Here is a 26,180-nt window from a genome sequence, read left to right as displayed (position 1 = left end):
ACGGCTACGGGGAGAGGGGTGTGGGGGGAGAGGGGCTGTGGGGCGGAGAAGGGGGGTGTGTGGGACGAGGGGAGACGGTCGGGGCAAGGAGGAATGTGCGGGGAGGGGGTGTGCGGGGCGGATGAAGGGGTGCGGGGGGGGAGGGGGCGGGGCGGGCGGGGGGGGGGGCGGGGAGGGGGCGTGCGGGGAGGTGGGGGTGCGGGGCGGGGAGGGGAGGGGGTGTGCGGGGCGTCAGGCGCTGCGGCCGGCGGGCCCCGGCGCTGCTGAGCGAGAGAAATGTGAGGCGGCTGCACCACTGCGGCGGCACTGCGGGCGGCGGCGGGAGCGCGCAGCAGCGCCCGCGCCGCCGGGCCCCGGGAACGGCGGGCACGGAGCCGCCGCTGCCTGCCCGCTGCTGCCCGCCGCTGCCTGCACCTGCCGAGGGGCACAGGGGAGCCGGGCACCAGCCCCCCGCAGCCTGCGCTGCCGGCCGGGGGTGTTGCATCAGCCCCGCGCCGGGCCGGGGTCCGCGGCCGGGGGCGGCGGGGGAAGCCGGGGGAGGGCACGAAAGAGCCCCGCGGAGCGGCAGCGGCGGTACCTGCCGGCTCCCCCGGCCGCCGGTCCCCGCCGAGCATCCGGAGCACCCCGGCGCCGCCAGCCCCGGCCTCTGTACCCGGTCCCCTCCCCGCGCCGCCGCGGCCGCGGCCGGAGCAGGCGGCGGGGACGGGGGGAGCGGGGCCGGGGGCGGCCCGGCCGGCCAGGACCGTCCCCGTGGAGCCGCGCCTCGGAGCCGCCAGCATCCCTGGGGAGCCGCGTCTGGCCGGGGCAGCGCCGCATCCCTCTGCCTTTCAGATAACCTCCGCCGCTCGGGCCTGCGGAGCCGCACCGGCACCGGAGCGGAGGCTGGCGGCTGAACCGGGACCCCTGCCCCGGGCCAGCGCAGGTAAGGGCGGGCAGGGGCGGGGGGGTCACCCTGCGGGCGTGCGGGAGCGCACGTGTGTGTGTGTGAGGGATCACTGGTGTGTGCACAGGCGTGCGCTCCGCGGGGCTGCGAGCGTGGGGCAGCGGCGTGTGGGGCTGGGGACTGCTGTGGGAGGGTGGCGAGGGGAAGGTGCTCGGGAGGACTGTGTCACCCCAGAAGTGATGGGAATGCGGGGTACGGCGGGGGCTGTGTCGCCCCAGAAGTGATGGGGTGTGGGGTACGGCGGGGGCTGTGTCGCCCCACAAGCGACGGGGACGGCGGGGGGCTGTGTCGCCCCAGGGGCGGTGGGGGTGCGGGGTGCTGCGCCAGGGCTGTGCGTGAAGGGGTGTGACAGAACGAGCGTGGGAACGCGGTGACAGTGCGTGGCACTGCTGACCACCCGGATCGCTGTGCTCGTGGGCGCTGCGGGTGAGTGTCTGTGTGAGAGCTGCAGGCAGAGCCCCGGGGCTGCTGCTGTGTGCGGGAGGGGGGGGGAATATCTGCAGCTTGTGGGGCGCGGGGTGCAGGATGTGGGCCCGTGATGGGGAATGAAAGCGGCGAGGCCTCCCTCCCCAGGGCAGGATGCTTGCGGGACCCCGGTGCTGCCAGGGCATGCCCCCCGGGACACCTCGACTGGGGCTGGGCAGGGATCCGGCCCCCCTCCCAGCTCTCAGGCACCCGGGGCTGAAGCCCCACGGCCTCTCTTCATCCCCAAAGGCTGCTGCTGCAAGCAGATGGCCCCCTCGGGCCCCCTCCGCCAGGCCTGGCAGCGCCCGGCGGGAGCAGGCATCCCTCTAACAGGATTTGCAGCGTGATGGAGGAGAGCGCCTTCACCCTTCTCGGAGGAGAGCCGGGCTGGCGCAGGGGCTGCCGAGGGAGAAAATGGCCCCGAGCTGGCTGCCTGCCCCCCATCTCCTGCCCCCAAACGTGGCCTGTCCTCTCCATCAGCCCCGGGACAAGGGCAGGGAGCTGGGAAGGGGGGAGAGGAAGCTGGAGGGAGGGATAATAGCAGGGACAGATCAGGAGCAAGCGACGGAGGTAAAAATAGATCCACTGAGAAGAGGAGGGGCTAAACGTGAGAGAAAACCCTGAGCAGAGGCAGGTCGGTGGAGGAGCCCCTTCGGGAGGGGCCCTGCAGCCCAGCGGGGCTCTGGGGGACCTGCCCTCCCCACCCTCAGGGCAGAGGGGGGTGCCGGAACCCCACGCTCGGGGCCGCCGAGGGGATGCCTGGGGGGAAATACCTGCCTGCTCCCACTTCCGCAGCCCAAGCACGCGGGCGGATGGACAGGACCTGCAGGGCTCGGTTGCCAAATTGCCGAGATGCAGGCGGGCACGCATCCCGAGGGAGCGCTGGCAGCCGGTAGATCCCTGAAGAGACTTGGATCCAACCCCCTCTCACTTTTCATTTCCAGCAAGCGCGAAGCTGATCTGGGGACAGAGGTACCAGGGATCGAGGGGACAAGGTGTGTGGTGTCCTGGCCGCAGCCAAGGTGAGCTGCCCTCCAGCACGGGATGTGCCCTGAGCCCCTGCCCTGTGGGAGCTGCCGGTGACGGCAAGTGGGAGAGCCGGGAAGTCAGAGCAAAGGAATTTGCAAACACATTCTTCAGCGCCACGAGGATCCCACTGCATGTAAACAGGAATAGAGGCCGGGCTGGGGCGAAGTGAGAGCTACCGCCAGTTCCGCGAGACCCTCCCTGGACTCACCTGCCCTGGGCAGTGCCCAGTGCCACCACCCCCAGATTACTGTTCCCGGCTGCAGCTGATCCGCTGTGGGAAGTGGCAGCGAAGGCGAAGAGCAGGGCTGCTGAGTGACTGCCAATGTCACGTTAACATCCTGGCGAGGCTGCCGGGAGCCGGCGCTTTGATCACCCGCCCAAGAGCACCTCGAAGGCAGGCAGGATGCCACTGTGAGCCCTGCCTTCTCCTGCCTGCCCTAGCCTCGCACCTGGCACCCTCGGGGCTGGCTGCAGAAGAGGGGCGCGGGGCCCGCTGGCACTGCCCCGTCTCCCCAGGATGCTCTCCCACACCAGCGGCTGCTCCCTGTGCTCCTGCTCCGCGGCCAGACCGAGATTGAAAGCTCAGCAGGCTGCCAGCGTGTTTTAGCCTCATGCAGGCGACCCTCGGAGACCCCAGAGCAGTGGACAGTAATGTGAAAACAATACTCATGTCGTGTCTGAAAGGGCAACAGGTCATCATTAAAATGGAGGCGATGAAAATCATCCACCCGGAGAAGTTCTCGGAGCTGCAGGCGTCGCAGCCGCGCTACGCGCCCGCCCCGCGCCGCGAGCCGCCCCTCGTGGCCAAGCGCGCGTGGCCCTCCGAGTCCGAGATCATCGTCAACCAGGCGTGCGGGGACATCCCCGCCCTGGATGCCACCCCCGGGCCGCTGCCGCTGCCCCGGACTCCCCCCCTGCCGAGGCGCGAGCGCGGCTACCAGGGCCAGCGCAAGGGCAGCTCCGAGGTCTGCTACCACCGGCAGCCGCCGTCGGACGAGGTCATCGTCAACCAGTACGTGCTGCATCCCTCGACGCCCTGCGAGCCCCTGGAGTGCCCCACCTGCGGCCACATGTACAACTTCACCAACAAGCGGCCCCGCATCCTCTCCTGCCTGCACTCGGTGTGCGAGGAGTGCCTGCAGATCCTCTACGAGTCCTGCCCCAAGTACAAGTTCATCTCCTGCCCCACCTGCAAGCGGGAGACCGTCCTCTTCACCGACTACGGGCTGGCGGCGCTGGCCGTCAACACCAGTATCCTGAACAGACTGCCGGCCGAGGCCCTGGCCGCCAACCCGGTCCAGTGGAGCAGCGACACCGACCGCAGCTGCTACCAGACCTTCCGCCAGTACTGCGGGGCCGCCTGCACCTGCCACATCCGGAACCCGCTGTCCTCCTGCACCATCATGTGAGCCCCGCGCCCCGCCCGCCCCTCCGCAGCGGGCACGGCGGGCGGGACGGCGCGGCCAGCAGCACGGCCAGTCCCCTGTCCCCTCTCTGCCGGTGGCACAGCCAGGGAATGCTCTGATACTCACCACGGCCAAGGATGTGGGACTGGTGTTCTTGCCAGCACTCGCGGGGGGCACTGGGGGTGCTGGGACCTGGCAGCAGCCCCCTACACACCGGTGGTGCCCGGGGAGAGGGACGCTGGCGTGGGGAGCACATCTACCAGCGCACCCGGGGTCTGCAGCTCCCCCGGCCCTGCGGCGGGTGCTCCCGTGGTGCAGCGAGCATCTCGCCGTGCTCCTTCCCCGAGCGCCCGTCCCTCCTCTCTCCCCGGCTCTCCCGAGAGCGGACGCTGGGTCCCGGCCGGAGTGACACCCTCCCCATCGCCCCACGGCCGGCAGCAGCAGCACAAGGAGCCCTGGAGGTGCACGGTGCCACACTGGGCCACCCTCCCAGCACAGGAAGTCAGGACAGGTCCCCAGCTGCCCCCTCCGCCCCCTCTCTGTAAGTTATTTGCCAAAGCTTTCATCTCAGTGGCCACGCCACCGTGTGCCCGAGTCTCAGTAGCCACACCAAGCCGCCGCACCGGCCCCTCGGATGCCAGCAGATGTGCGGCCCATGTCCTCCGCAGGCACTTGAGGAAAGCTCCACTTTGTCCTCGTTTTGGAGGATTCTTGTTTTTCCCCATCCATCCCCGGCCACCCCATTCCAGGCCACTACGTGTTCACAAAGGCATTGAGCTGTGCCCATTCTCTGCCCCTCCTCCCGGGACCCCCACCGATGCCCCATGGGATGGCTCAGGAGGGTGGCATGGGGTCCAGTATCCCAAATTGCTGGCTCCAGCAAGGGGATTTGACTGGGCAGGGGGACCGAGGTCTGGCTCCTGCCCACAGTCCCTTCCCCCGAGCAGCACCTCTGCTCTGACCCCTGTGCAGAGGGGCTGGCAGGGCAGCAGCCCCCTGTGCACAGTCTTGCTTTCTCCAGAGCACCTGGAGGGGTAAGTTTGCTGCAAAAAAGCAAAAAAAGAGAAAAAGCCATAATTTTGGGTGCTCCCATGGGGCTGAGCACCACAGCCCGGCGTGGCCACCGCACCAGGGGCACACAGTCCCAGGGCACCGGGGCTGGGTGAGCCTGAGGGGTCCCAGAATCCTGCATCCTGGAGGAAACAGCAGCCCCTGGCCCTGGCCAAAGGCCAGCATCCATCCGGGGAGAGGGGCCAGTCCATGCCCCATCCCGTCCCGAGGGAGCGGGCGATGCTGCTGGCGCAGCCCCCGGACCGTTCTCCCCCCGGAGGGAACGGGGCCGGTACCGTCTCTGTGTTGCTCTGCCAATGCCTCCCGCTGCTGGTTGTGACCATGATCATGTTTTATACCCGGCCTTGTTCTGACCCCCATCAGTCTCCCCAATAAAGATTATATTGGAACGAAGAGCGAGCCGGAGTCTGGGGCGCGTCACTGCGGGCAGGGGTGGGTGACACACCAGCGTGTGCCCCGGCCCTGCTCCGTCCATGGGGCAGGCTGGGGGCGATACCCAGGTTACGCCTTTCCCCTGGGCTGACACCTCCTCCTCCAACCTGGCTTTCAGCTCTGATGCGGTTGTGTCCCCTCCCTGCCCAGCCCCTGGTCCCACTGCACATGGCTGGGCACCTTGGGGGACCCTGCCCAACTTGTCAAGGGGTCCCCAGCCACACCAAGAGCCCTCAAACACCCACGGGATGTCCCCTTTCTCCCCAGGTGATGTGGGATACTGGGGGGAGGATGTGTCATCGGGCCCTGGTGGCACCTGCTGTTGAACAGAGCCAGGCAGGGACACGGGCAGTGCTGGGCTCCCCTTGCCCTGCTCCAGTGAGGCAGCTGCACCCATGGGCCCCTCTCTGAACCATCCCCACAGCACACAGGCACTGTCCTGGGGCTGCTGTGCACCTGGCAGCACCACAAATGGCACCCACTGCCTGCCCCGATGGACCCCGGGGTCACTGGGATGGCAGCTCTCCAGCTGGGAGAGCCGGGAATCTGCAGCAGAAGCAGCTGGGATGATGATCCCAGGGCAACGCAGCTGCCCAGGGCGAGCTGTGCACACTGGCTGGTGTGAGCACAGGCTGGTGTGGGCACAGGCTGGTGTGGGCACGACCAGTGCCAGCCCTCAAATTTCCCTTCTCCAGGAGCAGCAGCTGTCTCTGCCTCTGCTATGGGCCAGAGTGGAGCATCTGCTTCCAAAGCACCAGCACACCCAGGAGGGTGCAGGGTGGCTGCAGAGCCCTTGTCCCTGTGTGCTGGCTCCCATCCCAGGGGGTTTCTATGCCTGGAAAACAAACCCACCTCCCAGTCCATGGGTGCTGAATTACAGCACCAACAATGCAGCCTCTGCCACCCCTGTTCCCAAGCACGCTGCAGCCGTGTCCTGTCTCCCTGTCCCTGCACCAACACCCCCACCCTGCAGCCACATTGCACCATCCTTCGTGCAGCCCTGGCGCAGTGTGGGGATCTCCTGGTGGTCACAGCAGCCCCACGCTGAGCCACACGGTGTGGCTGCTTGGGGGAGCTGGGGCAGCCCCACGTCCAGGATGTGGATCTCCACCACCCCCAAGGCTCGTGCCAAATCCAGGATAAAGAACTCCGACACCCCAAAAGCTCCTATTAAATCCAGGCTGAGCATCTCTGTCCCCAAAGACACCAAAGCAGTTGGCCAGCCAGAGCAGAGGTGGCAGCAATTTTGCCCTCAGTAGGAATTTACCCTTTTTATTACGTAAGGACAAAGGGTACAACGTGTTCTCCCCCACCCTCGTGGCACCTCCTGGGCACAAAGTAAATTTAAAACTGCTAATTTGATTTTGAGTTGCAATTAAAGAAGAAATAGGGCCTTTCAGGAGCGAGTGCTGGGCCACAGCCCATTTCTCCTGCCCTATTAACCTTGAATAAGCACTTGCTGGAAGAGGGGCCAGGTTTGCTGCAGAGGACAGGGACATGGGGTGGTGCCAGTCCTTGTGTCACAGGTGCAGGTGAACTAAAAGTCTTTCACATCCCCTGAAACTCTCCCATGGCCATTCTGAGCTTTGTGCCTCCATGCTAAGCATTAAAGATCTCCAAGTCCTACGAGCTGCTTGAGCATGGCCAGGACATTGCTGCAGGAGCAGGTTTGGCCACAGGAGAGCACAGATGCTCCAGATGTTCCCAGGTGAGCTGGTTGTTAAATCTCCTCATTTTTGTAACATCTATTACAGGCTGGGAGGGAGCTCTGGGCTCTCTGAGTGTCCAGTTTGGCCCATGATGGGAGAGGACACCTGGGGAGTTCCTGGGGATGACCCTTTTCCCAAATGTCCTCATTTTAGGCGGGAAGGGCCGAGACTGGGCTGGTTTGGGCTCAGCCTTTGGCAGGGGTCCCCAGAGCCCAAGAAGCATTTGGACAGCGAACGCTCGCAGGCACAGGGTGGGATTGTTGGGGTGTCTGTGCAGGACCAGGAGTTGGACTGGGTGATTCTGGTGGGTCCCTTCCAGCCCATTGCCTTCTGTGGTGCTGTGAAAAGCAGCTCCTGCAGCCCGGCCGGTTGTGCCTGGGGCTCGGGGCTGAGGCTGCCCTGCTCCTGCAGGGAGCGCTGGCAGCGCCGGGCAGTGCCCAGGCCGGTCTCCATGGGCCTGTCCCCACCACCCCCTTCCTGCCCCCGAGGTTGCACAACAGGACCAGCTCCCCTGGATGCAAACAGCGGGAGGGTCCGGCCCCGGCGCAGGGCGAGGCTGAGCTGGGCGAGGGGGCAGCGCCCGCCCGGCTGCAGGGAGGTGGCTGAGCACCAGGACCGGGCCCTCCTTGGGGACACGCAGCCTCAAACCTCGCCCCGGGGTGGCCACAGCCCCAAACGGCCGTCTCGGCCGAGAGGAAGCTGCTTGCGACGTGCCAGCCCCCGCTTGCACAACGGCGAGCCCGCGGTGGCACGGTAACGGGCGGTGGTGGCACGGAGCCCGAGAGGCTGCGGCAGTGCCCAGGGCAGCGCTGGCCCCGCGGCTGCGGGGGGACTGCGGAGCTCGGGAGCTTTCTTGGGGTAAAACCCAGGAGAGGGCTGCCCGCAGGCACCGGCTCCTGCTCACTGCCTAGCTCCATGTTCAAGGGACATGTCCCCTCCCCGTGCTGGCCCCATGGCCGCTGGCCCCATGGCTGCTGGCCCTCTGGTCACGCTCCCAAGGTGCAGGGGGTGAGGACATGTCGCCAGAGTAGGGGGCTGAGTGGAGAAGGGAGGTGCTGCTGGTTGTGGTGCAGGTGGGATGGGGATGCCTCCAGCCAGAGCAGGACCCAGGTGGGACGGGCTAGGCTGCAGTGGGAGAAGCCAGGAGAGAACAGGCAGGTCCCTGCAGGGATGGGGAAAGCCAAGTCACCGCTCTGGGGACACCACATCACCCTGGTGCCAGCAACTGGGGGATGTGATGAAGCATTTGGGGTGCAAAGGGGTGTCAGGGGCTTGGGAGAGGGGACGGGGCTGCAAGTGGGGAGGTTGGGTGGGTCTGGGGGGCTGTGCTGGAGGCCGTGCCTGCAGCAGGGGCCCTGCATCAGCCCCGGGTCAGCCCTGCCAGCCCCAGCCCTGCTCACCACGATCTCAGGGTGCTAAATATGACCCAGCCCTGGCAGTGGACATTGCAGCCACATTGCTCACGGGTCCATCCCACACCACAGCCCCCAGGGACCCCCTCCTTGGGGGGGATTTGGGTGCCCTTCAGCTTCCAGCACCCAGAGGTGCCAACAGCAGGCGCAGGGAGCAGGGGAGTGCTGGGGGTGTACTGTGGGGACAGCTCTGGCCTGGTTCACCTGAACACCCCCATGCAATGTGGAGCAGGGACATGGGGCTCCCACACGGTGATGGAGCCCCCCAGGTGTTTGAGCCCCCCCGTCCCCACAGGCTCAGTCGAGCCAAAAGCACCAGGGCTGAACTGGTGCTTCTCCTGATGGAGCTGCTCCACTTGGTATAAATAAATATTCCTTGGTGCCACCAGGGCCGGGGGGGGGGGGGGGGGCACCTGCTTCTGCCTGCTGACCTGACCTGTTTTGGGGTGCCCTGCTCCCACGCTGTGCCTCAGCACTTTGCCAGAGCAGCCCACAGCCCAAATCCCTGCCCTTGTGGGCACAAGAACACGGGTTTTCTGTGGGGCTGTGTGGGCACAGCAGTGCTCACTCGCTTCCTGGACAGGAGGAAGGGGAAGGGGGTGGGGGGGGGCTGGCACCCTGTGGTCTGTCCCCCACAGCCACAGCCCTGGGGAGGTGCCCATGGGGTGTTTTCGGGGAAGAAGGGCAAAGCCAGGACATGGGGATGGTTGCACAAACCCGGCACAGCCAGGCAGGAGGACAGGGCACAGCAGTGTTACCAGCAGGGCTGGGCTGAGGGGGAGAGAGAGGGGTGACAGCACGGGGGGGGGGGAAATTGGCATGGGATCAGCACAGAGCCTTGGCAGGACACCCAGAGGAGGCCAGCAGTGACAAACACACTGCTGCACATTCCAGGCTGTCGAAGGTGGGTGTCAGCATCCCCCAAACGGAATCCTGGGAGGACCTCGAGGGTCTGACCACTCCATGCCACCCACCACCAGCCCGAAGGCGGCTGAAAGCCTGGAAGGAGCCCGATCCCTGCCCCCTTGGGGTACAGGTATCCCCAAGGAGTGTGGAGGAACAAGGGTGCAGAGCAGCCACACTGTGTCCCGGGCATGGCCTGGCTGGCGCATGGCCCCCACTGGAGGCTGGCAGTCAAAGGCAGAACCCAGCTCCTGCTCTCCCCTGGGACACTCCTGCTCCATGGCAGGTCCCATGTGGGCACAGCCCTGGTGCCACTCACCACAGGCTCCTCCACCCGTGTATGGCAGGGACAGAGCCGTGTTTGCTCACTTATCTCCCCAAAGGACACGGCCTGAGCAATGGCTGGCACGGCCTGGCAGGGCTGGGAGGTGCCATGGTGGAGCACGCACCCCTCGTAGGGTGGCTGGGGACCACTGGCTGTGCCCATCCCCTCCTTGTGTCACTGCTGGGCCCCAAGGGGACATGGTCAGACCAGGCACTGAACTCAGCTGGACGTGGCTGTGGTACAAACACAAGTTGTATTTTCAGTCCATGCTGGGGGATCCCGGCCCATCTGTCCTGGGTGCAGGTGGCACAATCCATGGCACAGCCCCCGGCACAGCCCTGCTCTGCCCGCAGAGCCTCTCTGGTCCCCAGCCCCAGGCCAGGGATGTGCCCATCGCAGGAAGGGCTCCCACTCCATCCGCTCCTTGGCTGCGGCACTGATGTGTCACCTGGTGCCCGGGTGCAGGTGATGCCCAGCTCCAGGGCCGCCTCCCTCAGCTGCCTGCTCCTGCTCCTCCGCTGCCTCACCCGCTCCGGGCTCACCGGCAGGCACCAGGGTCACAGGCTTGCTCCCGGCTGTCACCACAGCCGAGCCAGAGCCGGGCTCCTCTCCCCACGCACGCTCAGCCTGCGGGCACAAACGCAGCGCTATTTGTCGAGGATGAGGAAGAGCATCACCATGAGGACGATGGGGAGGAAGATGAGGAGCAGGCTGAGCATCTCTGCCGCCAGCAGCAGCGCCAGCAGCAGGAGGTAGCAGCAGCGGCAGCGCCGCTCCAGCCGGGCCAGGGCGCGGATCAGGCAGGGCGGGTACCGCACGCAGGGCAGGCACCCGAACATGCGGCTGGTGTGGAAGCGCACCTGGAAGCGATGCTCGAGGGCGCCGGCCAGGCCCGGGCGCCGGGGCGGCAGGGCAGCGGGCCGGGAGGCGGCCAGGGCTCCGGGGGAGCCGGGCTGGGCGTGCAGCAGGAGCAGCTCCTCTTGCAGCTTGCAGATCTCCCACTCCAGCATGGGCGTCTTCTGGCGGCAGATGGGGCAGCGCACGCGGCCGAGCTCGGCGCCGGTGGCCGTGGCCATGATGGCCCGCAGGCAGGCGCGGCACAGCCCGTGGTTGCAGTTCAGCACGGCCGGCTTGTGCCGCTGCTCGTCGTAGGGCTCCGTGCAGATGGGGCACTCCTCGTCGCTGCCCGCCAGCACGGGGCACGGCTCTGCTGCCACCGCCACCTCATCGCTCGATGTGCCCTCTGCCTCGCCGAAGAGGCTCAGGATGGAGCTGGAGACGCTTTCGGAGCTGGGCGATGTCCCCCGCGGCGCCGGGCTCTCCCCGCGGGGCAGGACGGGGCCGGCGGTGTCGGCAGCGGGAGGGTCCTGCCCCGCAGGCAGGGAGGCACCGCGGGCAGGCGGCTCCTCATGCCCGGGCAGGAGCGGCTCCCTGGCATCCTCCGCCGGCGGCGGGTCCCAGCATCCCCAGGCAGCAGCAGACGCCTCTCCACAGAGCCGGGGCGGCTCCCCGGGGTCCCCCGGCCCCACAGGTTCGCTCTCGTCCCTCTGCCCGGCACAGCCTTCCCCACCGGCCGCCTGCACCGGCTGCGGGCCAGGCTCGGCCTCCTCGCCCTCCGCCGGCTCCATCAGGGTGGCCAGAGCGGCCACCCCGCTCGGCCCCCGACCCCCGGCGCCCCTCGGGGCTGGGTGCAGGATGTGGGTGCTGCTCCAGGGCAGGAGGCTCCCTCAGCACGGCTGCCCGAAGGGTTTGAAGGCAGCAGTGTCCGCACAGAGCCGCAACATCCCTCCAGGGCGGTTTGGGGCGCCCTCCCAGAGCAGTGGGTCAGGAGCCTCTGACGCCGGGTGCAGCCCCATCACCCTCACCGAAAGGCCACCCCAAGAGGGGCAGCACCGTGAGCACCCAACAGCCTCTTCCTCCTCCTCCTCTTCCTCCTCCCCAGCACCAGCGCAGTACTGACCCGCCACGGTCCAGAGGAGAGGGCACCGAGCTGGGCGCTGCCGGGCGCTGCCCGCTGTGCCAGAAGGGTGCAGGCGTGGCGGGCACCCGCGCAGGCAGCTGCCTCCTGCCGTGGGCCAGGCAGGGCTGGGGCCGAGCCTGGCTCTAACCAGTCTGGTTTGTCAGCTTCTGGAAGCGGCTCAAATGCAGCGAGCCCGGGGCAGGCAGCCATGCCCGCGCCAATCAGCTCCCTCCGGAGCTGGGGAGGAGCTGGGCCCACGGCCGCCTCTCCTCCTCGCCCAGCACGAGTGGAGGAGTCACCTCTGTGGCCAAGTGCCTGTCCCTGGGGCATGGCAGCACGGCCCTGTGCTCCACCAGTACAGCCCCCAGCACAGGCCCTGTGCTGCCCCAGTCCAGCCCCCTGTCCCCCAGGTTGGTCCCTGTGCTGGGCCACCTCCCACAAGCAGCTTGCAGGGCTTGGAGGGAAGACTCCTGCTTGGGCAGTGCCCCAGACAAGGAGATGGTGGCACCAGGGTGATGACAGCCATGCAGCAGCTCTGTGCTGGCCCCACTGTCCCTGGCACATGGGAACACAGCCCAGCCAAGGTCTGCAAGTGCAAGAGCTGCTCAGAGCAGAGCAGTGGGGTGGGGAGCCCCCAAACCACCCTGTTCCCCCTCACTGCGGTGCCACAGCTCGAGCAATGCCCCAGGCACTGCTTGCCCCTGCAGGACTCCATGACTCGGCCGTGGGAGGGTGGCTGGGTCACAGGCGTGGCGTGGCACTGCTGCCCCTTCCCGTCCCAGCCTGCTCCCAGGGAATGTCCCTGCTGATTCATGCCATGGGCCCTAATTGCTATTTACACAGTGGCACCCAGTGCGCTGAACTGGGTGAGGAAGGTGGTGGCACTGGTCCCACTGGGGCACGGGCAGGGCCAGGAGGGTGCACGGCCTTGAGGCTGCAGGGAAAGGGCTGGAAGCAGCTCCCAGGATGGGGTGGAGGAGAGATGCAGCTGAGCAGGCACTCAGGGAAGGGGATAACTCAGCAGGAACGCAGAGCTCAGACCTCAGCATTAAGCAAGCTCAGGATGCTGAACTGGCAGCAGAGACAGAGGCATCGAGGCTTCCTCCTGTGCCTGTCCCTGCTGGCCTTGGCCACTGGAGACAGGGGGAACAGGTCTGTCCAGGCAGCTCCTCCTGCAGCAAGTGCTGCTGAGTAATGCCGGGGTGGAGAGACTCCCATGCAACACTTCCCTTCCTCTGGCCCTGCCACAAACAGCAGCCACTGCCACGGCTCCAGCAATGCCCCTGGGTGCCACCCATGCCACACAGGGACCGCCAGGGCTGGGGCATGTGGGGCAGATCAGTGCCACACCAAAGCCAACCAGCAGCACCCCCAAGAGACCTCTGGCCCTGCTCTGGTGGGGTGTGGGCACAGGGAGCCAAACCCCCCAGGAGATGGGGTCCCCTCGCCGCCACGGCCCTGCTGCTGTCAGGGGGGGGCTGGTTGGGTAAATCCACCCCACCCTGGCTGGGGCAATCCCAGCCCAAGAAAGACGCCAGAGGCAGATCCCTTTGCTGGCTCCTTTATTCAGGCAGTCTGTGGGGCAGGGGAGGAAGGAGCCAGATCATGACCAGGTTTCAGACTGGAAGCGCTGGGACCGTTCCAGGGCTGTTAAATACTCCTGTGCTTCCGAGGGGGACAGGCCACCCTCCAGCTGCAACACCGACCGCAGGGCCTCGGCCACCGCCGCTGGCATCTCCTTGGCATTCCTGGGGCAGAGAGCAGGGCACAACGGAGAGTGAGCAGGAAAACGGGGCAGAGCAGCAGCCCCAGTGCTCTGGGATCAGGAATCTGCAGTGCCTGTGGTCGAGCCCACCACAGGCAGTGGGAACCTGCCCCATCCTGCCTGGCACAGGGTAAATGACAGGCTGGAGAGGGAGCTCCCGCTGCTCCCTCGAGAGCAGGGCTGTTATCCACGGGGCTCCTTGGCGTGGGCATTCGCAGGCAAGGACACGGCCATGGGAGCCAGAGCCCAGCTCAGGAGCCCAAACCCCAGCCCCACACAGCTCCATTTGCCAGCATCCTCATTAGACAGATATGGGCAATGTGCACAGGCTGGAATTTACTGGCAGGAGGGCAGGAACCTTTCCTTTCATCTCGGGAATCACTCAATGTCAAACATGTCTGATCCTCAGCTGGGCAGGAGCAGCCGCTCCCGTGCTGCTGCTGCCTGCTCTCAGGAAAGCCAGAATGATTGGTTTGATGGTGACATTTGGAACCAAAGCCAGTTCAAACCCCAAAATCAGAGAAATGCTGGAGAAAACACCCGAGCCTCGGTGTAGAAAATACCCAGATAGAACTCAGCGCTTTCAAGCACAATTATTTCTTAGGGGAAATCAGAAATTCAGACTTTTTTTTTTCCTGGAGTTTCATTTGATGAACTGCCTGTGCAACAAAAAAAACATCTAATAAAAAATTTCCCAGGCTGCTCCAATTGGCACGAGCATCTGGCAACGTCCTTGCTGTTTCCCAAGAACAAGGCAGAATTCTGACTTGCTTTTGGAGCTGATTAACATCCCAAAATACCCAGAAAGGAGGTCTTCTTTTTTTGGAAGAATCGCATTGTTTCTGAGTCAGGCACTGATACGCAAGTACAAGATAATGGAGCTGGGCTTTGTGATGGAAAACATGTCAAATAGCTATTTTTTTTCCAAAAAAGAGACATTTTCAACCTTTTTGCCCCTGAGTGAGACAAGCTAGGAACAGTCACAGAGCAGATCCCACCCTGGCTCCCTGGAGCCTGCCTGGCACGGGAAGGGGAGGCAGACACCAGTGTCCCATGGCCCAGGGCTGCTGCTCAGGGTTACCCAACTCAGGACTCAATTCCGCAGCTTTCTCCCAGTCTGGCTGAAACTCTGAATTTGGGGGGCAAACAGGACCCTTTTCAGGCTCACCCACCTGCACTTTCCTGCCTGGCACCCCACTGACAGTTCAGTCTGTGGGCCAGGGAGGGGCACGGTGATCCTGGGAGTCTTTCCACAGGCTTTGGGCTGTTCAGGAAAGGAGGGAAGTGTCCTCTGCAATCAGGACAGTGTCAGTTGTACAGGGGGGACGGGGCTCTTGGATCCCACGTGCCTGATGGGGGCTCAGGGACCCCCCACACCAGGGACAAAGCCCCCAACAGGAGGAGTCTCAGAGCAACCCTGATGTCCAAAATACCATCCTCATGGCCACACAAAATCCACCACGGGGACAGCTGTGCAAGCCCTGCTCTTTCCAAGACACTGATCCTCTTTGGGGATTTCCATCAGCACCAAAAAGTAGGAAAAAGAATGGAAGAAGGAGAGAATAAAGCCATGACCCAACAGCTCAATAGTCTCAGCTTTTGGGCTGTGGATGGAGGCACAACCCCAAGTGCTCCATCCCCAGATGCAAGGGGAGGAATGCCCAGTCCGGGGTGAGGCTCCAGGAAGCCCCGCGCTGCAGCAGTGAAGGACGGAGTGGGGTGGCCTGGCCTCCACTTCCTGGGAAGTGGAGTAAACACGAATCTCCTTCTCCCAGGAATGCAGCAAGGCCAGTCTTGCCCTGCCTGGCACCAGGGCAGTTCCTGCTCTCCTGAAGGACAGGCAGGAAAGAACCTCCTGCAATTGCTGCTCGTGTCGACAGCCAGGCCCAGGCCTGCACTCCCCAGGTCACGTGGTGCACGACTAATGCCACGGCCGGGCTCTGGCCAGCTCCAGGAGCCCAGGGCATTTCCCAAGCCTCGCCCTGCGCAGTGGGGAGCAGCCTCTCCCTGCAGTGCAGGCAGGTCAAGGGCTCTGCCCAGGACACGGGCACAGAGCTCAGAGCAGAGCTGCCAATGCTCTGACCCCAAAGGCCAGGCCCCACCTCTGACCAGCAGCTCCAGATGTGCAACCAGCCCCAGACAAGCACCCAGAGAGGGACTGTGCTGTCAGAGGGGACTGGCTGTGGTGCAACAGGGCTTGTCCCCGCCCTGGGAGGCAGCTTTGGGTGCAAAGAGCCAGACAGAATGTGCCAAGGCTCCCAAAGCTGCTGCTGAGCCCCAGCACCAGTAAGGATCCTGCCCACACGAGTGGCCATAGGCACCACAGAAGCCTTTTCTCCAGTTTCATCGAGCAGTGTTGGAGGACAGGGCCGTGCAGGGGCCAGGGCCCTCCTGTGTGTGGATGTGCTGTGGGTCAGAGGCCGGGCAGGGGGAGGGTTGGGCAGGTGGCATTGGCTGGAGAAGCTTTATCAGTTCCAGCTGTGCCCCTCCTAATGGGAGCACGGGGTAGGTGACAAATGTCCCACTCAGCCCAGGGCTCCTGGAGCAGGACATACAGAGAGGAGGAATGAGCTGCCCTGCTGCAACAGGGGGCTGATTCGAGGAAATGCCTCCAGGCAGGTGGAGAAGCAGAAACGTGCAGCCCTGCTCCCCCAAGCCCTGCACAGAGACCTCTCACTCACCCAGCCAGGTAGACATGAGCATTCCCACTGCTCAGCAGCTCCCACACCAGCCTCCCGTTCTCCTGGATGCGGTGCTGGACGTAAACCTTCTCCTCCTGCAGGGAAACACGGCCCTGAGCCCACCAGCTCTGGAGCAGCCCCAGCCCCTGCTCTCAGACTGTTTTCAAAGGCTGTTTGCAGGAGCTCAGGGCAGCACAGCCCCCCGGAACAGGAGGCAATGACCCCACAGGGAAGGGGAGCCCCACACCCTGTGAGGGTTTCCCTCCTGCCCTCTCTTCTCCCAGCACGGGCAGGGGAGGCTCTGTGGCCCCTCTGTGCCAAGTTTGCTGCAGGACGGAGACCCTTCCCCACACGCCTCACTGCTGGAGACCTGGAACAGCTTGGAGGGGCAGAAAGCTGGGAGGGACAGCCTCAGTCCCTGCCCCTCCACTGTGCTTAGGGACTGGATGAGGACTGGCTTACTGCACAGTCAAGGAGAGTTCCCAAAGGGTTAATCCACAAGACTTCAAGCATCCAAGCAACTGCCTACAGCCCTGGCTCCTGCCCAAGAGAACACCATTGCCAACGTGCCTGAACTCACTGCTGGCCCAGAGGGCTCCCGTGACAAAGGTGACACTGTGAGGAAGGCCAGGCGCTGTGCCGGGCGTCCCCCCACGCCGGATTCTGCAGTGGTGAGCGGAGCCATGGGCACAGCCTCCTCCCCACGCCCCCCTCTCCAAAGGCAGGACAGCTCTCGCTGTGCCTCAGGTCCTGCAGGCTGGAGATGGGTGTGGGAACAGCCCTGAGCAGCTTCAGCCCCGGCTGTCATAGGAGCTGGTCACTGTGGGTCCCACAGCTCCCCTGGCTGGTGGCCCAGGAGTGCCAGCTCAGCCTGGGTACAGCTCCGACCGGGCAGTGCCCCACCAGCACCAGCACAGCCAGCCTCAGCTTCATTAGCGGTAACGAGCTTGGTGCTGCCAGAGGCCCTGCCAGCCAGGCTGGGATCATCTAAGCACCTGCAACCACCTAGAAACCAGAGCAGCCCAGTGACAAACTGGGGTCACGATGTCTCAGGGCATCCACGTTCAGCTGGGACCAGTCTGCACTGCGGGTGGCTGTGATGGGACAGGGCTCACTGCGAGGGGACTTCAGAGAGAAGAACAAAACCTCCAACAGCCATGGAGCACCCCAGCCCCTTCCTGGCTCTCTGACAACAAACTTTTTGATGACTTAAGGGCCATGGTATCCCCTGAAGCCAAAGGCACCAGAGCCCAATGCAGCTCATCCCAGCTGGCTGTGCTCCCACTCTGCCTTGGGGGCAGAGGGCTCTGGTGACAAATGGCTTTGGCCTGTGGAGCAGGAGAGAGGGGACACTGCAATGGAAGTCCCGTCCCCCCAGAGTCAGCTAGAGCAGAAAGTGGCTCTGGCTGCTCTCCAGATTCAGGGAGCAGCAGGTCCCCTGTCTCTGGTCATTTGACAACCCTCTGCAGTGCTGCTCCTGCTCATCACAGACTTGGAAGGCCTTCACAGAGCATCCAGGTCACGCCTTACAAGTGTGGATAAAAGATCCTGAATTCATGTCAACACATGCACACAGCCAGGAGAAAGGGCTGGGGCTGGTGCAGCTGAGCTACCGAGAGATCCCCGTTCCCTTTTTATCACATCTCTGTTCCAAAGCCAGGCTGAGCTTTCAGTGCCATCAAGGGACAGAGCAAGGCAGTGAAACAGATCCCCAGCTCAGGGAGCCTCTCTGGCAGCACAAAAAGCCCTGCAGCCCCAAGGGGGGATGAGAGCTGCCCACCAGAGACACTGCCTGAGAAAGCAGGGAGCAAACTGAGGGGCTGAGTTGTGGGGTGCTCATACCCATGGGGAGCTTTCCTCTGCATATCTGGGGCTCAGAGTAAGCTGGCACAGAGGCCAAGCTCCTCAGCTTCAGCCAGTGCTCAGAGGGGCACTGTGGAGAGGGTGGCATTTAACCAGAAGTTATTGCTTGGTGACCCTCTGAGAGGTTTGGGGGCCTCTTATCACTCACGTGGCCCAGCCAAACAAAGCTGGTTAATGCCTTATCTACTCTGCTGCTCTCCAGCCTTGTCCCAGCAACCTTTCCAGCTCAACTTAGCCAGACACAGCCCTGCAGGGCAGGAGGGGATCGCAGCCAGCACTGAGGTGTGTGGGGGGGTAAGGTGCCCACTGTGCAGATCCCTCACGGGTCATGCCAACAGGTACAGGGGACAGACACACTGGCAGAGTCACATCAGTGCTGCCTGAGATGCTTCTGTACCCACCCTCCTCTTCTGGGCACCAACCTGGTCCCTGGAGAAGGCCGTGAAGAGTGTCAGGAAGCCCTTTGTCACCAGCTCTTCCCACTCCATCTGGCAGTAGAAGTCCTTGGATTTGTATCGGCAGCCGAAGAAGAGGAAGTTCCCTGCAGGAGCAGAGCACCAGGGCTGTGCTGGGAGCACCCAGTGCTGGGCTTTGCTGGTGCCACCTGGCTGACAGCCCGGCCTGAGGAGCCACGAGCCATGTGAGCACAAAGTCAAGTGACCTGTGGCAGCCAGAAGCCCCTGTGTGCTGCAAAAACAGGAGAGCAGAAAGTGTCCCCCAGGGCTGCCTGTTCCCTGAGCCAAGGGAATGAGGATGGGACAAGGGTGGGGGCATGACTCCCTGTGCAGCAGCAGCTGAGCTCAGCTCATGTTCACTCTCAGAGAGCCAAGGAAGAGCCTCTGCAGAGCCCCACCCGATGCAAGGAGCTGCCCTGAATAACCACATAGGCTGCACACAGCAGGCTCTGGGCCTCACCTACCCCAGAGCCCAGCTTGCTGCTGCTCAAACACAGCAAAGCCTGACCTGGTGGAACCCTCACGAGCCCCCAGCCCAACCTTCCATCTGCTGACACAGAGCTGTCTGTGCAAGGGGCACCCCCAGCGCCCCCCAGCACCGTCCCTCACCTCTCCATCCCTGTGCCACCCGCTCCTGGATCGCTGCTCGGAAAGGGGCCACCCCTGTGCCAGGGCCAATCATGATCACAGGGGTGGCAGGGTCAGCCGGGAACTTCATTCCTCCTTTCTTCACCCAAAGAGGCACCCGGACATCACCTGTGAAACAAAGAGAGTGACAAGCATCACCCCACCACCAGTGCGCTGTGCCTGCCTGCAGAGGGTGAGCAGGCAGCCAGCTCTTCCGAGGTGCTCCAAAGACACACACAGACCTGGCTCATCACCCCCAGCACCAAGGGCACACTGTGTGTGAAAAGCACTTCAGCTCTTTCAGCACTGCCTCTCCTGCGAGTTCAGCCCATCCTGCCAGGCCAGTGTGCTCCCCATGGAGCTGCTGCTCCAGACAGGCAGCTCCTGCACAGGGTCAGCACCCACACAGCTCCATCACGGGCCCGAGGGATGAGCACTGAGTGCTGTGGGATTCTCACAGTGTCCAAGCACTCACCTTGCTCCGGGTTGAGAGAAGCCAGCCAGGTGGAGCAGAGCCCCCGGCGGGGTTTGCTGAGCCGTGTCTTGTACCGCACCACGGCCATGAGGATCTGCATCCGCTCAGGATGGGCCTGTGCCACACAGAGCCATGAGCACAACCCAGCACAGCTGCCCAGGGAGAGCCCAGCACCTCCTCCAGGGACACAGCCTGTGCCCAGCTCCCGCCAGGGTGCCTGCAACACTCATCCTAGTCTGACACAGCCTCTTACAACGGAGCACACCCCTGCTCAAAACCTTTCCAATGGGGAAGGGGCTTTTCCCGGGGAACCACTACTACAGGAATGCTCTACACAGCTGGCAACAGCGATTGTGACTGTCCAGCCCAGGAGGCTCCCCTGGAGGACAAATCCAGCCGCGCACGGGCTGAGTCTGCAGGCACCCGGGCCGGTCCCACCGCCACCTCCCGGCAGGAGCAGGGAGCAGCACCCCCCTTCCCCAGCTCCCGGGACCGCATCCCACTGCTCCCAGGGAACTCCGAGGTGTGCTGGGACAGTCCTGGCACTCGCAGGGCTGCAGGAGAGCAAGTGTCCTAATCTGTAGGCTGGCACAGCCCTGAAGTTTGCATCCAGCACATCAGGCTGCTGCAGGCTCAGCGCAGAGCAGGGATTTGGGTGGGCTGTGGAGGCTCCAGGGGAGCACAGCACCAAGAGTCAGCCCAGACCCTCTGTTCAGAGTCTGAAATGAGGCCAGAAGGGCTGAGCTCTTACCAGCATGGAGGAGGCGATGGAGAAGGCGCGGGGTCTGATGCGAGGGATGAGGTCCAGCAGGTAATCGGCTGGAATGGCACACGTGGTGTGAGGGAAATCCCACATGGCCTGCAAATCAAAAGGGTGAGGCCTGGTACAGCCCAGCAGGCAGCCTGCCTGCCCTCAGGGTGCCAGACGCTGTCCCACACAGCTGTGCCACACTGCCCTCGGCCAAAGGCACCGCACTGGGCACCTCTGAGCACCAACCACCCTGTCCCATTGCCCTCTGCCCCCCAGAGCAGCACAGAGCCCAGCACAGAGCCCAGCACAGAGCCCAGAAGGATCCAGAGCCAGCCTTAACTGCCAGTGGAAATCCATGGACACTTCAGAAAGTGGGTGAAATAGATTAAACTCCTCAGCCAAGAAATGATGGCTGATCATGTCCTGGGTGCTCGCAGCCCTGGCACAGCCCCCGAGGGGCAGGCCTGCCCTGCTCCCAGCCTCACCTCCAGCGTGGTCCTGCGGGGCCGGTTGCAGTAGCTGAACAGCTCCTCCTGGCCCTGTGCTGAGCTGAACTCCTGCAGCTTCTCCCGCTCCAGCTCATTCGTGGAGAAGGAGGCCAGGAGCTCGAAGAAGGAGCGCCGTGGCACGCAGGAGATGTCCAGGTAGTGCGTGACCAGGTACTGGATGGTGCAGGGCTGTGGCAGGAGGGGAGGGAGGGGTGTGCCTGCAGGGCAAGGCAGCGGGGACAGTCAGGGCCAGCACTTGCCCGCCTGCTGTCCCCAGAGCCTGCAGCACCACACGCTGCACCCACGTGCTGCTGGAGCCAGCTCCACCCATCCCTGCTCCCACTATGGCCTCCACTCCCTCCTGCTCTCCCCAGTTTGCTTTTCAAGCCTCCAAGCTTGCAACAGGTGAAGTCAGTGGTGCTCGACCGTCCCCCACTTTTGGCAGGTGCTTTGGGATAATGCCTTACCCACCCTGCCTGCACGCAATGCAGCGGAAATAACCAGCAGTGTCACATGGCAGGCCTGTCCCTGTCTCCCACGGCTCTCCCAAGGGCAAGAGGAGCAGCCTGAATTTCTCTCAGGTTTGTCTGCCAGGTGAAAATCCCAGCATGGACACACACAGGGAAATTGGGGGCAGAATGAGTGCTCAGGGGCCAGGAGAAGAACTCCCCTGTTCCACACAGGCACCAAGAGCGCTGGGGGGCCTCCCTGGTTGCTTGTGCTGGTTTGCAGCTGCAGAAGGCCCTCAGGAGGTCCCTGGGGCACAGACAGAGTGGGGAACCCATGCAAGGAAGCACAGAATTCCCAGCTTAGGCCTGAGGAGGCTGCAGGATCCTCCCCACTCTGTGCTGGGGCTGCCAAGGCACAAGGCCCAGGTGAGGCCTGGCACTGCTGGATTCCTCCCAGTCCCACCGGATCCTGCACAGGATCCACACACACAGCAGTGGAGGGAAGGACAGTCTCTGTACTGCCAGACAGGCAGGTGTCCTGTATCCATCCAACACTCCCAACCAGGTCTGCAGCAAAGGAAGAGCAGAGCTCCAGGCTGGGCCAGAGTTCAGGGGATGCCCTGTCTCAGCAGGAAGCGGAAGGAGCAGCAGGCAGGACCTACCAGGCTCCGTGGGCTCCAGCACAAAGTGTCTGTGTGGCTCCAGGCGCAGGAGCTGGCAGAACTGCTGCACGTCCTCGGGGCAGTTCTGGGGCTGGATCATCACCACGTCCCCCGCACTGAACCTGTAGGTGCAGTGGGAGCTGCCAAGCACAGCCACGGGGCACAGCCACAGGCACAGCCACAGGCACAGCATGGCCATCCCAACCTGCACCCACACCAGGGGAGGCAAATGCCCAGTGCCACCCACTGCTCTGACAGGCAAAGGGAGCTGGTCCCTGGGCAGGACCCCACTCCATACGCCCCCGACTCCATGGATGGGGACTCGCAGCAGGGACCATGACCACACGGCTGCAGCCTCAGGGATCAGTGAGGAAGGGCAGCAGAGGAAGAGGGCAGGCTCCAGGACACCTGGTCCCACACAACAGAGCTTGGGGCAGTCAGGAGAATGCTCACGTGATCCCTGAGCCTGCGATGTCGAACTCGATGAGCCGGACATCCTGGAAGTGGGACTGTGCCGTGACCCTCTGGTTGGACACCATGCGGGCAGCGAAGGGGTGGAGCTCGCAGGGAGCAGCCCGGGGGACTGTGGGCTGGAGCAGGTCACTGTCGGGGTGTGGGGAGTCCTCAGGCAGGTAGTGCAGGGTGTATGTGGGGGGCAGGCTGTGGGGAGGAGAGCAGTGCAGTGGGGTTACCTCCATGCCACAGCTCCTCGCTGCTGCAAGACGAGAGGCAGGGAGAGGCCTGGAGAGGCCTGGAGTGTCCTACTGTATCCACCAGCCATCATCCCAGGCCCCTGGAGCCTGTCCCTGTGTAGGGGAATGCAATGGAGACTGCCAGGAGGAGATCCCAAAGGCTCCAGAGCGGGCAGAGGGAGGCTGGCTGGGCACACGTGCTCTGCCAGGGGCAGAGGCACATCAGGACAGCAAGATGGGCAGAACCTGGCTGGTGCAGCTGTCACACCCCAAAGGGTGTGACACCCATTCAGAGAGAGATGGGCCACCGGTGGCCAAAGCACAGGGGACACTGGAGACACCAGATGCTGTGTGGGGAGGGTTCCTGCTCCAAGCAGAGCATGTCTCCACTCTGGAGCACAGCCAAGGGAACAGAACATTTCAGCCCAGCCAGCCCCAGCAGGCCCTTCCCGCCCTCTGCACTCACCGCACGTCGAGGCCGATGATCTCAAGGCCAGGAGGGAGAGGATACAAGGCAAGGATCTTGTCCCATAAGGCCACAAGCCAGGGATCAACCACTGCATCTGGCCTGCAGTATAGAGTCTAGAGTATAGAATATAGAGCATATAGAGTATAAAGCACATAGAGTATATGGAACATATATAGGCTCTTACCCCAGGTCATGCTGGTCGTCTCCCAAGGCCACTGGCAGTAGCGGGTTGCCCCCGAGCTGTAGCAGCCGTTTGTGCAGCTTCTTTGCAACAAAATTAAACCTGAGCAGAGAACAGCACAGGGCAGGGCTGCTCCAGCAGCACAGCAGGCACTGCCACAGCACCAGCACGCACTGCCAGGGCCACCAGAGCAGCACACAGGCAGAGCCAGCACCATGACCCGTCCTGTGCCCTGCCCAGCCTGTACCAGTTCACAGAACCAGCTGGCTGCCAGTTGCTGGCCCTCACGGGCTGTGCCCAGCCCCCAGGTGGGACAAGGGGAGGTCCAGCTTCCCTTCAGGGCAGCCTGTGCCCTGGGCCATAGAACCGTTCCTTCCCTCCAGCCCCTCACTGCCCCACAGAGCTCAGGCACACCCGTCCCTCCCACTACAGCTCTTTGAGGCACACAGGAACAACCTTCTGGGGGAGACCTGGGACCAACAGGGCTGGCTGCCACCTCTGCTTGATGTCTCCTGTTGCCCTGGCCCAAGGCTGTGGTAAAAGACTGACACATGATGTCTGACCCACTGCAGCAAAGCATCCTTGGCGAGGAAAGAAAAGGGCAGAAGCCAAATTCTTGGGCATTAGGAAGGACACGGGCTGGTAGGGCAAGGATTTTTAAGGCTGGTGGGAATTACATTTTGTCTGAGCTGCTGCTCCAGAGTCACGCTCTGTCTCCCCTTACCCCCTCTGTTCTCCAGCCACCCTGGTCTCTACTGCAGTCACAGCTGTGAGGAGCAGCTGCCCAGGAGCTGCAGAGCTGCTTACTTGGGGTAGGAGGAGTCACCAAGGCCCAGCACGGCGTAGTCCAGCTGGCACAGGGAGCCGGCCGGGAGGTTCTTCCGGAACAGGAACCGCCAGAACATCTACAAGGGACACAGGCAGCGAGTCCTGCTGCTGCCACGGCACCTCCCTGCCTGCCTGTCCCTGCATCCCTGCTCAGCCACCCACGGGGGCCCTCTTGAATCCCAGCAGGGTGAGGAGCACAGCTTTCTGCAGAGGTGCCCCCTGCAAGTCACCTCACCAGCCCCCTGGCCGTGTCCCCTGCGATGTGACTGGTGCTGCTGCAAAGCTCCCCCAGCAAAAATAACCCCTGCTCCAGCTGCTTCAGGAGAGAAAACTCCGGAGCAGGAATGTAAAAGCAACAGGACAGGAGCATGTCCTACCTTCATGTTGTCAGGTGGGTCTCCCTGGCCCGTGGTTGCACACACAAACACCACCAAAGGCTCATGGATGAGGTTGGCCTGTGGGTACAAACACGGCACACTGAGGTCAGCAGCCTCCAAACTGCTCTGGAGCCAGGCTGGCAGAGCTGGGGGTGTTCAGCCTGAAGAAGGCTCCAGGGAGATCTCAGAGCCCCTTCCAGTGCCTAAAGGGACTCCAGGAGAGCTGGGGAAGGGTTCTGGAAAAGGGCCTGGAGCGACAGGACAAGGGGGAATGTCCACAAGCTGCAGGAGGGCAGGTTTAGATCAGATATTATTAAGAAATCCTTCTCTGTGAGGGTGGGGAGGCCTGGGCACAGGGTGCCCAGAGAAATTGCGGGTGCCCCATCCCTGGAGGTGTCCAAGGTCAAGTTGGACAGGGCTTGGAGCAACCTGCACCAAGCCTGTGTGAGTTCAACAGTGTTTGGACAACGCTCTCAGGGACAGGGTGGGATTGTTGGGGTGACTCGACGATCCTGGTGGGCTGCTTCCAGCTCAGCTTGTTCTGTGATTCCATGGTCCTGTGGGAGGTGTCCCTGCCCACAGGGCTGGTGGAGATGGAGCAGGAGCAGCAGTGCCCAGAGCACCCCGTGTCCCACTCACCACGTCACAGCTGTCCAGGGCCTCCACCCGGCACCGCAAGTGCCGGCGCTTGGCTTCTCTCCCAATCCTCTCTGCCGTGTCCTGAGCTGTCCCAGTCTGGCTGCCAAAAAGCACCAGGAGTCTCCGTTCTGCCATCTGCAAGAGACAAGAGCAGGGAAGTCACCAGAGGGAAGGGAGAGGAGGGGAGGCAGAGCTGGGCCTGCCCTGGGCTGAGCAGCACTGACCCCGCACAGGGGCTGGGGGCCCAGGGGACACCTGTGGGGCTGACACAGCACACAGCCAGCACAGGGATGGAGGAGAGCTGGGATTCCTGGGATACAAGGCTCCCAGGCTCTCTTTCCACACCGGTGCACACTGAGGGAGTGATCCCCCGTCCAAGCCAATAGGATAAGCTCACACAAAGGTGTGACCAGACACACGGAGCTCTCAGCCAGGCTCCTACAGAGCAAGGCCGGCCTGGAGGGAATCCCAGCCAGGGAGATGTCTGAGCTGCAGACAGCTGCTGTCACCATGGGCCCGTAGAGAAATAATAAATTAAATAATAATAATAAATAAAATCACAGAATCACAGACCGGTTTGGGTTGGAAAGGACCTTAGAGCCCATCTCGTTCCAGCGCCCCTGCCATGGGCAGGGACACCTCCCATTGTCCCAGGCTGCTCCAAGCCCCAATGTCCAGCCTGGCCTTGGACACTGCCAGGGATCCAGGGGCAGCCCCAGCTGCCCTGGGCACCCTGTGCCAGGGCCTGCCCACCCTCCCAGGGAACAGTTCCTTCCCAATCTCCCATCCAGCCCTGCCTCTGGCAGTGGGAAGTCATTCCCTGTGTCCTGTCCCTCCATGCCTTGTCCCCAGTCCCTCTGCAGCTCTCCTGGAGCCCCTTTAGGCCCTGCAGGGGCTCCGCGGGCATTCTCCTCTCCAGGCGAACACCCCCAGGGCTGGGGCCAGGCCCGGCCCCGGCCGCTCCGCGGGACTCACCATGGACCGGCCCCATCCCGCCGCTGACGTCACCACTGCGCGACAGCTCTGGCTGACGTCATCACCCCGGCTGAGGCGCCGGGACTCCCCGGGCACCGTCCCCCCCGCCTGATGACGTCATCCGATCACCGCCTCTCTCCGTGACGCC

General features: G+C 63.6%; 2 protein-coding genes across 10 annotated transcripts; one reads left to right on the top strand and one right to left on the bottom strand.

The window, feature by feature from the left end:
* The first annotated feature begins 349 nt into the window (after positions 1 to 349).
* Positions 350 to 5,307, top strand: RNF208 (ring finger protein 208). 2 transcript variants are annotated; one of them, XM_042052543.1, is made up of 2 exons: positions 350 to 922; positions 2,353 to 5,307. In XM_042052543.1, the coding sequence occupies exon 2, from the start codon at positions 3,049 to 3,051 to the stop codon at positions 3,844 to 3,846; it is 798 nt and encodes a 265-aa protein (XP_041908477.1). In that variant the 5' UTR covers positions 350 to 922; positions 2,353 to 3,048; the 3' UTR covers positions 3,847 to 5,307. The 2 variants fall into 2 exon arrangements, with proteins under 2 accessions (XP_041908477.1, XP_041908478.1); XM_042052544.1 differs by lacking the exon at positions 350 to 922 and adding an exon at positions 1,276 to 1,369.
* Positions 5,308 to 13,200: 7,893 nt separating this feature from the next.
* On the bottom strand, positions 13,201 to 26,139 carry NDOR1 (NADPH dependent diflavin oxidoreductase 1). 8 transcript variants are annotated; one of them, XM_042052425.1, is made up of 15 exons: positions 26,033 to 26,138; positions 25,058 to 25,192; positions 24,419 to 24,496; positions 24,021 to 24,118; positions 23,217 to 23,315; positions 23,030 to 23,131; positions 22,325 to 22,531; positions 21,872 to 21,993; positions 20,758 to 20,978; positions 20,273 to 20,380; positions 19,522 to 19,636; positions 19,029 to 19,175; positions 18,387 to 18,505; positions 16,102 to 16,196; positions 13,201 to 13,403 (listed from the first exon to the last, which is right to left on the bottom strand). In XM_042052425.1, the coding sequence occupies exons 1-15, from the start codon at positions 26,033 to 26,035 to the stop codon at positions 13,259 to 13,261; spliced, it is 1,794 nt and encodes a 597-aa protein (XP_041908359.1). In that variant the 5' UTR covers positions 26,036 to 26,138; the 3' UTR covers positions 13,201 to 13,258. The 8 variants fall into 8 exon arrangements, with proteins under 8 accessions (XP_041908359.1, XP_041908356.1, XP_041908363.1 ...); XM_042052422.1 differs by having other exon boundaries at positions 21,872 to 22,531; positions 23,030 to 23,145; positions 26,033 to 26,139; XM_042052423.1 differs by lacking the exon at positions 13,201 to 13,403 and adding an exon at positions 13,735 to 14,711 and having other exon boundaries at positions 21,872 to 22,531; positions 23,030 to 23,145; positions 26,033 to 26,139.
* Between the last annotated feature and the right edge of the window lie 41 nt (positions 26,140 to 26,180).

The sequence above is a fragment of the Corvus kubaryi genome, unplaced genomic scaffold (assembly GCF_017639235.1).
Source record: "Corvus kubaryi isolate FWS band 111438036 unplaced genomic scaffold, C.kubaryi_AGA036_p1.0 78, whole genome shotgun sequence".
Classification (NCBI taxonomy): Eukaryota; Metazoa; Chordata; class Aves; order Passeriformes; family Corvidae; genus Corvus; species Corvus kubaryi.
This window is presented reverse-complemented; position numbering and strand designations above follow the sequence as displayed.